The 14447-nt window shown below is 40.0% G+C and overlaps 1 protein-coding gene across 1 annotated transcript in view; it reads left to right on the top strand.

The window, feature by feature from the left end:
* The window catches only part of LOC141450074 (uncharacterized), a 57332-nt gene that overhangs the window by 22661 nt on the left and 20224 nt on the right, over positions 1 to 14447 (top strand). The window contains exons 2-3 of the mRNA XM_074120111.1: positions 11923 to 12155; positions 13619 to 13762. Coding sequence (XP_073976212.1) covers positions 11923 to 12155; positions 13619 to 13762 — 377 coding nt within the window. The remainder of the gene's footprint in view (positions 1 to 11922; positions 12156 to 13618; positions 13763 to 14447) is intronic.

The raw sequence follows: 14447 nt of genomic DNA, 5'->3' as shown, positions 1-14447 counted from the left end.
GCTGCAGTCTGCCAGTTGGCCTCACTGGCCAGCATAGTTTCGACTATAGTGTCTGGAGTCTGTTGCCCAATCACTGCCTCGAAGTGACCTCTGAGCCGCTCCCACCGACCGCAGGAGAAAAACGTGTGGGAAGCATCGTCTTTACTGCCGGGGCAGTAAAGGCATTCCTCATCCTCTACCTTTCCCACCTTTTTCAGGTATGCCCTGAAATAGCCATGCCCACTCAGGAGTTGTGTGAGGTAATAGTCCACTTCCCCATGTGGTCTCTTCGTCCATGGCTTTACCTCCTTTATTAACCTAGCGGTCCATCGACCCCGCAGATCATCTTCCCAGGAAGCCTGCCACCTCCGGAAAGTCCCATCCCTCTCCTCCCTGGAGAGAGCCTCCTTACTCCCCTCTGCCCTCCTTTCGTGGAGGATCTTGCGTTCCCTAGCAAGGAGTGCAATCGGGATCACTCCGGCAATCACGAGAACCGCTGGCTCAGACACCGTGCGATATGCAGAGGCAATCCTCAGCGCACCAAGCCGCTGCACACGAGCCATTCTCTTCCTGTAGACCTCCTTGTTAAGAGCATCTGCCCACACCTCAGCTCCGTAAAGGAGTATCGAGTGTGTCACACTCATCAACACTCGGCGTGTGCTGCCCCGGGGGCCACCAACGTTCGCCATCAGCCTACTGAGGGACGCGACACTCTTTGCGGCCTTATCCGCTGCGCTCTGAATTTGCTTACCGAAGCTCAGCTTGCCATCAATCATCAAACCCAGATACTTGGCAGTGCTCTTCGAGGTCACAACTTCTTCCCCAACATGCCATGATATGCTCGTGGGGATCCTCTTTTTGGTCAGGAGCACAATCTCTGTTTTGGACAGTGCTAACGATAGTCCATGCTCCGTCATCCATCGATTGACGATACGCATCACCCTACTCAATTTTAGTTGGGCTTTCTCGACATCACGTGCGGCAACAAGTGCTGCCACGTCGTCTGCGTATCCAACCAAAACTGTCTCTTCTGGCATTTCCTGTCTGAGCAGGCTATCATACGCCACATTCCAGAGATCCGGGCCCAGGATCGATCCCTGCGCTGCACCTGCCGTAACTGCGGATGCTCTTGGCCCTCTCGAGGTCTGGTAAATAACTGTTCGGTTCCGCAGGTAATCACTTATTACTCGCAGAAGGTACTTCGGGACTTGAAACGTTTCCTCCAGCGCTCTCAGCACATCTACCCAACTAATTGAGTTGAAGGCGTTTTTTACGTCAAGCGTGACCAGAAGGACCACCCGACGAGAATGATGATTGTGATCCTCCGCCCTGCGTACCGCCTCAATTACTTCTTGGACCGCGCCTACTGTGGAGCGCCCAGACCTGAAACCATATTGTCTCGGCGATAGGTCTCCTGCCGCTTGCACCGCCAACACTAGTCTTTCCCTGAGGAGCTTCTCGTATAATTTGCCCGCTGTATCCAACATACATAGAGGCCGGAAGGACGACGGAAGTTCCGGTTCCCCCTTTCCCTTGCTAATGAGGACCAGCCGCGCTATCTTCCAACGGGTACTAAAAACCCCAGCTTTCAGGCAGGCATTATACATTCTCAGTAACAGACCAGGACTCTGCATTGCGACCAACTTAAGCACCTCATTAGGGATGCCGTCAGGGCCGGGCGCTTTCTTGCTTTTGAGAGAGCATACGGCTTTCTCAAGGTCCCTGTTGGTGAAAAGATGAAAATCCCCTACATCACCAAAGTCCCTATCACTCCGAACTGGGTGGGAAGGAAAGAGCGCCTCCACGACTTTTTCCATGGCGGGCACATCCATGACTAATGGAGTTCTAAATGCCCCGAGTTTTTGGGATACTATCTTATACCCCAGTCCCCATGTATCTACATCCACATCCTCTTTCAATTTTTCCCAGCAGCGCATCTTGCTTCTGCAGATAGCTCGCCTTAGTTCCCTCTTCACTGTTTTATACTCAATCAAGCGAAGTTTTGCGTCTGGCCGACGTCCTGCTCGTTGAGCTCTCCTTCGCAACTTAATGCACTCCTTACGCAGCCTGGCTATTTGAGGGGTCCACCAGTAAACGGGGCGTTTGTCATGACGCGGCTTTTTCCGCGGCATAGATTTTTCGCAGGCTTTGACAATAAGGCTCATAGTTGAAGCAACAACAGCCTCAGCGCCTGCTTTCCCCTCGAGCACAGCATCCTCAGCCTGATCCACACCTCTAGCGAGCACATCGAGGAATAGCTCCATATCTATTCTCTCGAGATTCCATCTTGGAGACATCTCCTGGTTTCCCAAACTATTGGTCCTAGTCCCATCACGAATTTCAAAAGTAATAAACTGATGGTCACTTCCCGTGTAATCTTCGATTACCGCCCACTTCTCAACACGTGATGCAAAACGCGGAGACGCTAAAGAGATGTCGGGTATCGTTTCCGTATACCCAGGGCGCCGAAAGGTTGACGTGGAGCCAACATTTAGGACTAAAAGTCCTGTTCTGGCGGCCATCTCCATGGTGAGCCTACCTCTAGTATCTGAGAACGGCATACCCCATTCAACTGCCTTCGCATTAAAGTCCCCTACCACTAGTAACCTTCCGGACATACTCAGGACTTCATCTTCCAACGAGTTCAACTTTTCCTTGAAATCGTGGATGCTTTCATTAGGGGTAAAGTAACAGCTAATGAAGGTGTCTCCTTTACTCTTCACCCAGACATAACCATTTCTGCGACCATAGCACTCTATGGGGACTCTTCCAAGATCTGGAATCCAAATTGCCGCCGTGCCAAGCAAGTCGTTAAACCAGGACCCTGGGTCCCGATCACGGTATTGTTCGCTAAGCAGCACTAGATCCGATCTTTTTTCTAAAATTAACTGGCTAAGAAGAGAGTCAGCTGTCTTACTCCTATTGAGGTTTCCTTGCAGAACTCTCATCAGGCAACAGACCTCTTGGCTTCCTCTAGAGCCTCCCGGAACACCTTGCAACTTCCCGATCCAGGAAGGTGCTGGCATGCATCAGGGGCAAGCTTTCTGTCGGCGCAAAGCATACAGTTTCCTTTTGCCGTACAGGTCTTCGATACATGGCCTGCCTCCCCACATCTGTAACAGAGATTGCTACGGTCCGGGCCCTTACAGGCTCCTGAAACGTGGCCGTATCCCAAGCATCTAAAACATTTAGGCACTATTGTTCTTCGCTTGACCCTACAGCGAACCCAGCCGATCTTAATATAACCATCCTTCATTAGCTCGTTTGCGCCCCTTACACTGAGCTGGACGATTGCTACCTTCAACCCTCTATTATTCGCCTTTGTGAGATGGACTCTCAGGTCTCCGGCGTGTTCTCCTAACTGCTGTCTAATGGCCTCAGTGACTTCCTCCTCTGAAGAAAGGCTATCAAGGTCACGAATTTCCACCGAGACTTTCGGCTCAAGCTGCCGAACTGTCGCGCTCTCTTGAAGAATGCTACAAATAACCGTCTCGAAAGCAGCCTTATCCTTCGTGTTGCGCCCGAGCTCAACTAGAATATCGCCAGACCTAGTCTGCCGGATACACCTAACCTCCGTCTCAGTATCCTCTGGCTTAACCTTCTCTCGGATCTCACCTAGAACCTCTGCATAGGACTTTCCCTCTGCAGGCTTAATCAGCAGGGCATCCAAGCGGGGTTTCGGCGGTTTCTTCTTTTTATTTCTTTTCCTCCTCTTGGCTTTTGGCCGCAAACATTGTTTGTTTTCATCAAGTGACTCAGCCGCCTGATGATCTTTAGTTTTCTGTGGTTTCAGCGCCTTTCTTGGGCGGACTTCGGTCCACTCACTGGTAGCCAGGGTCTCTTCGGTTCTTCCTTCCCCCGGGTTTATTACAACCAACTCTTTGTCGTTTATATCTGTTGGTATAGATAAGGACGACACCTGGGTTCCCGCATGCGCCAATATCCCTGGTGTCCTGGACCTTTCCTGCAACCTGATTAGACGCTGGAGGGCCACCCCCCAGAAACCACGTAAGGATTCGATCACCTCCACCGACTCCTCTAATTCGTACAAGCCGTCCTTGATATCCATACTGATATTCCGTTGGCGACCTGTGGCAAGTTTCATTTTTTTGAGGATGTCCTTCATTCTTCGCAGTTCCTCATCCACTCTCCTGCGAGCGACTTCCATATCCTTCTCTTCCGGAGAGCCGATTGAACCGCCGGCAAGCACCCGCGAAATGACCGGGGATTCGCGTATCTCCTCCACCTCAATGGTCAATGCTCCTTTCATCGAGAGTTCAGGAGCCTCTTCTTGTTCTGCTTTCTTTGCCATTTCTTCCGCATTCTTCGCCGAGATAGGCGGGGTAGATGGCGGTGTTCTCTTCATCCTAGAGCTCCGTTGGAAGGGACTGGACTTTCCCTCCATTGGAGGGGCCGAATTCTTCATCTCCGAAGCATCCATCGTTTTCTGCTGGGTAAGGGAACCCTCACTACTTTTCTCTTGCACTTTTGGAACAATTTTTTTTAAATTACTTTTCATTTTATTTTTTTCTCCTCCCGCTCCGCTCACACACTACTCAAGGAATAAGCAACTATGTTCGGACCGTTCCCGCCCGAGGAAGCGCAACACACCCACGCCAACAACCCCCCAAGCACAGCACGCCCGCGAGTGGTGGCCTCGGCAGAGCCCCCCGCCAACCGCGGCAGGTCCCTAATCCGGTCGCCAACCGGAACTACCGCGACCAACGAGATTATACACCGAATGATAAGGCAGCCAGGTCGTGAAGGCTACTCCGACCCGGGCCAATGTACTGTCCGGCGGCCTGGGAGCGCAAGAGTAGAACCCAGTTTTTAAGCTGTACCCTCCACTCACGCGCGCACCGCACAAGGGAAACCGCCGACGCGGGAAGCACCCCCCGGGAATAGAACAGACCGAAGGACTAGGAAAGGTAAATGAACAAAGGAGAGGTGGGGAAAGGATAGGGAGTGGAATCGAAAGGAGGGATGAGGTAGACGGTCAACGGACAGTTGCCCCTTTAGACGCCTCTTACGTCAAGCGGAAAACACTGTGGTCCTATTCTACCCCCGGAACCACAGGGGGAACGCGTGTTAGAACCATACAATATGCGGAAACAGAACTTTGGACGAGTGCTTAACTTTTCCCCACACCTAAAACTCCGCTTAAATGAATTTTACTCGTAAAATGTTTCAAATACAAGAAATAGAACTATTTTTGTAAAAAAGTTATAATCATTGGAACTATTTTGTAGAAAAACACTAAAATGCGCATAAAAATAAGTTCAATTCAATTTTACTTCTGATCAACCGACTTTCTTCAAATTTGGACTCTAATTTAACGAAATACTTAATGGCTGTTAATACTGAATATTGAAATGAAACCAGCTCCTTGAAATAAGCTCCAATGGGATAGTAGGATGAAGGAAATTGCAGCCAATGACCTGCTGCCGCGATAAGAGGTAAACATAAGAGACGTGTAATATTATCAGTGCCTGTGGTGGGGCTGATTCTGTTCAGTGTTCTATTAAAGAGGCTTTCTGCGAGCCGTTTCTTGTGAGTACTGCTGCACATCTCCAACCGTCATGTACAAAACTAGTAAGTATTTTGCTTGAGTAAGTACATGCTTAAGTAAGTGGCTTACAGTTATTATTAACGATTTGCTTGTTTAACATTGAAAATAAGCATAGTTCATTTTTGTTACTGAAATCGTCAAGATTTTGAGATTTCACCGGAAATATTACATTTTTGAGACAAAAAGGTTTCGATCACATCCGTTAAGGTTTTATTTAAAACCGATCAGCTGAAGGTACCACTTCATTGAATCCATTTTCCAGCTAATTTTTGATTTTCCCGAAAATAGTGCCGAGCATTTTCTTTAATCTTTATTAAGGAGACTTCCAAGGAGAGGCTTCCCTCAAAAGCGCTACCCATAATGTACGATCCTGTTTTTCCCCATTTTTTTTTAAGGAGGGTTAATTGTGGTACTTGATCTGCGAAGGTTATATGCATTGTTGGTTAGTGGGTTCGATTCCCGGTCTTAGGCCTTGGATTTTATTTAATGGTTAATAAAAGAAATTTAACAGTAAAGTATGTTTGCTAGTCGCCTCCGTCCACGACACCTAATTGGTAGTTAGACGTTAAGCCCCGCCTGAAAAAATAGGCCATTACTTTACTTTTTTAATTGTGTTCCAAAAACTGAACGTACCATTTTACTCAGTAGATTGTTTTAATTTCTTTTAAACAGTTCTTACTACTCTAATCTTTCTACTCATATTGATCTATAATTTTCTTGTAACATTTTTCTCAGAAAAATAAGATTAAAGAGAGTCTTCGGCGGGATGGTATTTTGGTAGGTTTCCCTTAGAACAGTAGTTCTCAACCTTTCTAATGCCGTGACCCCGCAATGCAGTTCCTCATGTTGCGGTGATCCCAAACCAAAAAATAATTTTGGTAGCTTCTTCATAGCTGTAATTTTGCTGCAGTTATGATTCGGAATGTAAATACCTGATATGCATTATGTATTCTCATTGCTACAAATCAAACATAATTTAAACATAGTGATTAATCATAAAAACAACATTTAATTATACATATATTGAGAAATATTTATTACTAATTCCAATAAATAACATTAACGGCCATAACGGCGTGCGTTCCCGCTGAATAGCGCTGCTGCAGACGGTAGCGCGGCTTCTCAGAGGCTAAAGCCATCGGAAATATGTATTTTCCGATGGCTTTAGGCGACTCCTGTGTTTTGGTCGTTCGCTCCCCGCCGGGGTCGCGACCCACAGGTTGAGAACCGCTGCCTTAGAAGTTCCAGTTTTCAATAAAATATAGGGTCCCCTGTGTCATTTTAGGTGATCAGAATGGGTCGTAAAATCCAGAGAATGAACTTTTCACTTGCCTGGCACTTTTCAGCAAATAGTTTCTGAGGTTTTCTTTTAACTTCGTCCATACTTCTTTCAAGAGGCGTATGTTGGACAGTGGTCAAGGGCGTAAAGTTCGAATCCCATCTGTAGCTACTTATTATTTTTTTAGAAATAAACTTTGTTGTAAACTTTCCAAATTGTACTCATATTGATTTTCTGCTAACTTTGGTTTTTCTCAAATTAAAATCTAAAATGAACCATGAATATTGTTCTAAATAGAAATTGTTTACATCTTTTTTATTTATCCTTGAATAAAAGATTAGAACGAATCGGAACGAGAATCTCAATGTCTAATTAGTCTGCACGAACAGTCTATAAATGAAACAACACAAATAAAGAACATCTGTCGAGAATGCTCGCTTGACTTTTTCCTTAAAATAATTCTCAAGATCCTAACTCTTCAAACTCTGAATCATATTTACTTTTTTCAATAAATAAAATAAACTAATTAAGCTATTTATTGAGCTGTACAATATACTCGTATACACAAATACAATTAGTGAATACACAATTAACGAACAATGATAAACTAGTTCAAATCAAGCCGACAGGGCTGAGGTCTCTTTACAAAGAATCTCTTTGTATACTGACAAATTATTTTAACAAAAATTGAAACTTTCTAAACAAAAGTAAACCAAAATACCAAAAAGCTATAAAGAGAAATTTTTATCAATTTGACAATTTTTTGTATTCACTATTACCTTATTATTTTATCTACTTTATTTATTTTATTATTATTATCATTGTTTTTCAATCGGTCAAATAAAAAAAAACTCGTCTTTTTGCCTACGTTTAGACAAATATATTCGTCCTCGCCAATCTTGAATCTTTAGTCTATTAAGCACCTTTACCCTCTTTTCTATTCATTCCTCTTTGGGGTGTCTTCCATTTTTCTCCTTCACTTCTCTGTCTTTTCACCTTCCTCCTCTCCTGATTTTTTAATTCCTCCAGAGGAAATAATTTCCCATTCACCAAAAGTTTGCCATATTTCATTAATACTTTGCTATCGGCTGTTTTTAGAGACCACGCAAAGGGATACAGCTTTTCTCTTATCATCCGTATTTATTTTGCCAATATTATAAATATGTAGTTCATAAAACGTAATCATAACTCTGAAATTGATAGTTTAAGTGTGAACGGATTCGAAAAATTTTAGTAACTCATTGAATCTACATTTATTCTGTATAAATGACAAGGCTGGACATAATGCTGAAATGGCACAATTAATCGAAGCGACTTCCCCTTACATCGAAGTGTCCTTAATCGAACTTCTTAGAAAAAAGTATTAAATAAAATGTTGTAGAATCATGAGAATGCTTTCTAAAATTCAGTTTTTCGGAAATTTCAAACGATTCCAATACGCCTAGTAAGAGAAATTAAAAAATGTTGCGTCATCTTTCTCTCTCTTGCCTCGATTTTACCTAGTAAGTTCAAGATAGCGAAAAATGGTTAATGGGTTTTTCACGTAGACTGTGGTTCTATCGTTTGTAAAAACTCAATTCAGGTCAACTATGTCCAAAAAATGCCATAAAAATTCATTCCTCTCCATATTAATTCCTAAAACTTTATATTATTTAATCAAATCATAATCAGACAAATAAAATTCATGATACCTTAATTATGAACTTATTCTTATCTCCTGTTTACTTTTGATTTTGACTCTAGAGAGGTTTTTTCCAGGTGTACTGTTTACATATTACCACGTAGTTCCGTAAATGAAAAAATAATATAAAATGATAAAAGAAGTTCAAAGACCACAGAAAGCAATGGTAAAATGAATTTTCCTTATTTAATTTTCCTGATAATTTACACAGAATAGGGAGTGTTACTTTTAAAATAAAATTTAGGCTATCGATAAGTTTGTTTTTTTTAACCTAGGCACTACAGATTAAAATTATCATAAACAGCTAAACAAATATTGACTTTACAAGAGGCGCGAATTGCCAAGTGTTATTCAGTTAGCAAAGCACTTTAATAGTATCAGTGGTATTAAAAAAAACTAATAATAAGTACTTTCTCAGTATTACTAAAATTATAAAATTTCAATAATTTCACCTAATATTTGAAAATGGAAAACAAAAAAAATGAATCAACACTGATTTGATTATGTTGGCTAAATGTTTTACTCGTACGTCTGGCTAAATGCCATTTGCAAACAAGTAGATGTTTAGATTTTTTAAAAGCGGTACGGGACCCATGCCTCACGGCACCGCAGCCACAAGAGGCTTATTTGCTTTTGCAAACAAGTAACAAAAAATAATATATGCAAATGTGATTAGTGTTAGTATTATTCTTTTAAAACGCTCCCACTGATCAAATGAAAGATTTTTTTAAGTTTTACTTATAAAGTACGTGTTCAAAACGAATCGATTTTAGGTATTAATAATAAAATTAGTGATAATAATGATAGAAGCAGTAATGCTATATGTATTTATTGAAGTTCGTGATGGTATTTTTTAAAAAAAAAACAAAAAAAAAAACAAAAAAAAAAAAACGGTAGTCTATTAAGGTTACGGTCGATTCTGTCTAATAAATGTACCATAAATGATCCGAAACGTAATGGCCGTAACCGAAACGATCCGCGAGTTCTGTATTAAGGAGAAGGTACCCTGAGCGCCATACTCATCAGACCACCTCTACGATAGAGCTAAATCTGAGGAAGCGAGTGCCGTAAAAAGAAGCATAAAACAATTTTTACTTTTATTTATATGGAAAGAATTGCGATAATTTTTATTTCGAGTCTCTTCAGTCCGATGAAGAAGTTTTTAGAAAATGGGTGCGCGCATGTATGAACAAAGTATCTTCAAAGACGCCTCGACCTCTAGGATCGCATACATTTTATCGAAATTGGCTACAACGATTTGTAATTATATATTTCATGCATATTGTACTCGTTTTGATCTTAACATTTATTTCTAACAAAAAATGACGTGGTTTCGCTAGGACTACATACAAGGGTTCAAAAGCGTCTTTTGACGGTGGTGCCTAGACAACGGATCCCACTCCATGTTCGAGTCTAATAATAATCTCTGTTTAATCCTAATAATTACTTTAATAGAAATTTGTTTTGTTTTTTTTAATCAAAGTTTATCGCAGCCTCACTTTGCGTCCATCGCGGTTCGACTAAAACGATTTTAATTGAAAAGTTGCGAACATGAAAAATTTTTCTTTCTCCTTATTATTTGGGTCAAAACTAACCAAAATCCACTGAAAACCAAATCGGTTTACGTTGCGGAATTTTTTTTGGTTTAATTTTTCAAGTCAAAAAACGGTAAAAACGGCTTTTTTTGCATTGTTAAGGCTAATGAATGGAAAAACAATACAGTATTTTGCAAAACCAATGCATTGAAGCCGAGGGATTTTCCGACAGAAAAATTATTTGGGCTCTTTTAATCCAAAAAGTTTCATTAAATGAATTTGAATTTTGAAAATCTCACTTTCTCCAGTGTATAAATATTGTATTTTGCAGGAATGTTTCTCATTTTTGAAAAGTCCCATTCCCTTCTACAAAAAAACGATGATTTATTTGTTAAGTAAGCTTTGAAATGCGAGAAACCCTTGTTTTTGCCTTAATTTGCTCAAAAATGTCTTTTTTATTGATTTTGAATGTCGAAATTTCATTTTTATCATTTATAAAATACATCAATCTGTCGGAAATTCCCTCAGCTTTAAAATGCATGCATTGGTTTTGCAAAAAACTGTATTGTTTTTCCATTCATTAGCCTTAACAGTGCAGAAAAAGCCGTTTTTCCCGTTTTTTGACTTGAAAAATTAAAAAAAAAAAAACATCCGCACCGTAAACCGATTTGGTTTTCAGTGGATTTTGGTTAGTTTTGACCCAAAAAATAAAGAGAAATTTTTTTTTTTCATGTTGGTGAACTTTTCAATTAAAATCGTTCTAGGCCAGGGGTCGGCAACCTATTTTAAGTAGAGAGCCATTTCTCCTTAAATAATTTTAATAATTCTTACCAAGAGCCGCAAGGGTGATAGAGTGTAAACAACTCTGAAGATCATTTGTAATCACTAAGGAACGGATTTTTATGTATTTAAAAATGCCAAATATTTAATTAAAATCTGCATTTATTTTCGTCATGTGGAATATCTGTGATTTTCTTAAAATATTTAAGTAAAATGGACATTTTTTTTTATGAAAATGGAATTTTTTTGGGGGGGGGCAAGTTATAATTATTTATACAAGAAAAGAATATTTTTACAATTTATAATAATTTATTAGGAACAAAATAATTTGTTTTTACAAGTTATAATGATTTATACAACAAAGAACATTTTTACTATTTATAAAAAGATGTGTTAAATGTTCAATTTTGAAAACTTCTCTCTTCGAAATTGTTTGCAACCACATGAAATTTCAAATGTTGGAACGTAAAGTGACGACGATCTGGGCGTAAGATGGACTTGTAACGAGTAAAAGGTCGTTCAACATCTACAGATGTTATAGGTGCCTTGCTGAAAGAAGTTATCTCGTTGGTTGTAAAGGGTACACGATGTTCTGAGGTGACTTCTGTTCCACTGATAATATCAGAAATCTGGCAGATGGTCTCCCACCCTTTGTTCTTGCTCAGTACTTCTAACATTTTTGATCTTATTTTTTTAAAAATACCTTTAATAAATGGAGTTTTCATTCGTTTCAATAAAATTAAAATATACATTATATTTTGGGCAGGCTGAAGAGCCACACAATTGGGATAAAAGAGCCGCATGCGGCTCGCGAGCCACGGGTTGCCGACCCCTGTTCTAGGCGAACCGTGATATATAAACCGTCTTATTTATGCTGGATACCTCTAATCAATCTAAGATTTAAAATTACTACTGAAAATAATTTTGGGTTTTCAATCTTACAAGAGGAACTTTATTGCTCTTTTATCAAAACTAATTTTATATTTTTAAGAACCCTTAAAGACATAAATATTTTCGTGGCAACTCAATTTTGAAAATTTCACAACCTTCTACGAGTATACTCTTCTTGTGAATAAAACTAGATGTTTGCCATTCCTAGAATGTACCTGGAAGGCACCCGGCTTCTGTCAAGGTTCACTATCCTGGGTAGATTGCACTAATGGTGACTATCCTGTGGGAGCAGTGAAATCCGGTCTGGATAAAGACGGTGGCACAATGTACGTCGGTAGATGTTTCTACGAAGGAGATCTGCTTCCTGCAAAGGTAGCTCCTTCCCACGAATGTGCTTATGTCAGTTATGGAGGCAAGGAGATCAAACGAAAAGAATACGAGGTATGTAATGTGTATGTATTACTTATTTGGAATTAATTTTCTTACGGTCGTGCAGAAAGGCGGTGATTACTTGATTACGAGTGCGAAAAGTTCTTCTTTGCGACCACAATTTACTTTGCGCTCTCAACAACTTTCCATAAGCTTATTGATTTCATGTTTAAATTTAGATTACAAAGTTATATTCATCTGTTTAGTTCAATTCGGCTTGTTTATTTCTACAGAAAAACAAAGGGTGGAGTTTTGATATATTTATATCAAAACTTTTAAAAACAAGGGATAAAACTAACTTTTGCTGTTTGTATAAATTAATAATATGCTTCAAGCTGAGCTGTATTTTGTTTGATTCGTTTCCAGACTTATGAAGTCTAATTGTGTTCTCTTTTTTTTTCTTATTGTAAGTAGATGAGATATTTTAATTCAAAAGTAACGCTCTGTTACTGCATTTTTTTGTTTATCTATTTCACCCCAGAAACCAGTTGATTACTTCATCTTAGCCATTTTCTTTTCAAATTATTTTTGACTACGAAGAGGGAAGTATACTGTAGTAACTAATGCGGAAGTGTTGCTCGTCCAATATTAAAAAAAATTATCGTTGGGCTGTGTCATGGACACGGCCGTGTGTTGTACGTGAATACGTTTACGTAACGGGTTATATTTTTTATATAAAATATTTTTATTCATGTATTTAGGATGAAATCAAGGAAACAAATCGACGATCGAACACAATCTATGCCTATACAGTCCGTTGTCGATGTAGAAGCGATTTCATCATCCACTTGCATAATTTCAACCGCCCCAGCTGCAGATGTACTGACACCGTTGTTGATCCGCTCGGCACAGCTTGACCCGGTCGTATAGTGTTTTATTATTACCATTCGATTGTTCTTGAGAAGCCCTTTTCAACCGTATACGATCTCTGTATTTCGTTTTGTCTTTTCGATGCGTAAAGGCCGACATTATATATTTTTGATAATATTTTTTTATTCTAACAACTTATTATATTCACTGTCACTATTTTACAGCTGACGATTAAAACTTAAACAAACATCGTAGCTTCTCCGAGTCAAAAGTTATACTAATTGCAAATCTCGATACGCAGCAAAATGATCTCAAAATGGCGGGGCTTCCCCCTCCACCGCGCGCGATGTGTCACAGTCCTCGCTTATCGTAATGAATTCTTTGATCCTTTAGCTATCCAGTGGTCTAATTTAATTTTGGATGTAGACGATAGATTCGAAACTATAATGTCAAACTGTATCCCCCGATTTTGTTATCATTAGGTTTTTTGGTTTGCCTCCATATGATAGCAAATTTAAAGACGTATTCACGTCAAAATTCCGCATTTACAAGAAAAGTATCTCTTTCCGCACTGTCACGCAAATAATAATGATTTTTACTGATTTTATTTTAATTCACAGCAAACGTCCTTCATTTACTAAAAAGAAAATTAAAATATTGTCCAGGTTCTCGTGAGTGAAAGTATTGCATGGAAACCAGCCAGCGGAGGTGATGTTCCTAGCCAGGCGATACAGATTGGCTACACTGCTGATGGGGAGGCTCTTTACTGTGGCAGGGTATTTCATAAAGGTACCATCCAACCTGGCAAGGTTAGTAAACATTTAAAATGATATAATAATTAGAATTATTTTCTCACATTGTATAGTCGCAATAGTTCTGAATCCAAACCACGTTTGACTGCGGTGGCGTAGCACAATCTTTGGGGAGGAACTATTCCTGAGGAAAAACAAAATCCTTCAAGAGATTCGCTTTTCCCGGTTCAGCGATTTGACAAAAGCCCAAAATTCTATCAATACATTTAGTTCTCGTTAATACTATACAGATGAGAACATCTCACATCTCATAACGAAATGGCACTTTGAAGGAGTAATCCTTTTTTCCAGGAGTATCCTTAGTCAAATATTCTGGGAAAAATTGTAGATGTATGAGTTTGTAATCACTGTACAAAAATTAAACAACATCGTAGAAGTATTTGAAAAAATCTGTATATCCACAATTAATTCTTATTTATCAATATATAGATGGCAAGGCAGTGGAATTAACGGAAATAGCACTTTAGAGGCGTTGCCTAACAATCACCCCTCTCTCAATTTTCGAGAAAATTCTCTAACGTTTCGGGCACATTGATGCACTTCATCAGGAATTTCTTTTTAAGTTTGGAGAGCGTGCATGTTGTACGTTGCATATCCCTGGAATTCTCTTCGAGAATAGATTTGTTTACTTATAGTTCATTAATTTGGAATTACTTTCCCAAATAGTAATTTTTGTTTCGTA

This window comes from Rhodnius prolixus, unplaced genomic scaffold, assembly GCF_049639745.1.
Source record: "Rhodnius prolixus isolate KJV_2025 unplaced genomic scaffold, Rpr scaffold_2, whole genome shotgun sequence".
Taxonomy (NCBI): domain Eukaryota; kingdom Metazoa; phylum Arthropoda; class Insecta; order Hemiptera; family Reduviidae; genus Rhodnius; species Rhodnius prolixus.
This window is presented reverse-complemented; position numbering and strand designations above follow the sequence as displayed.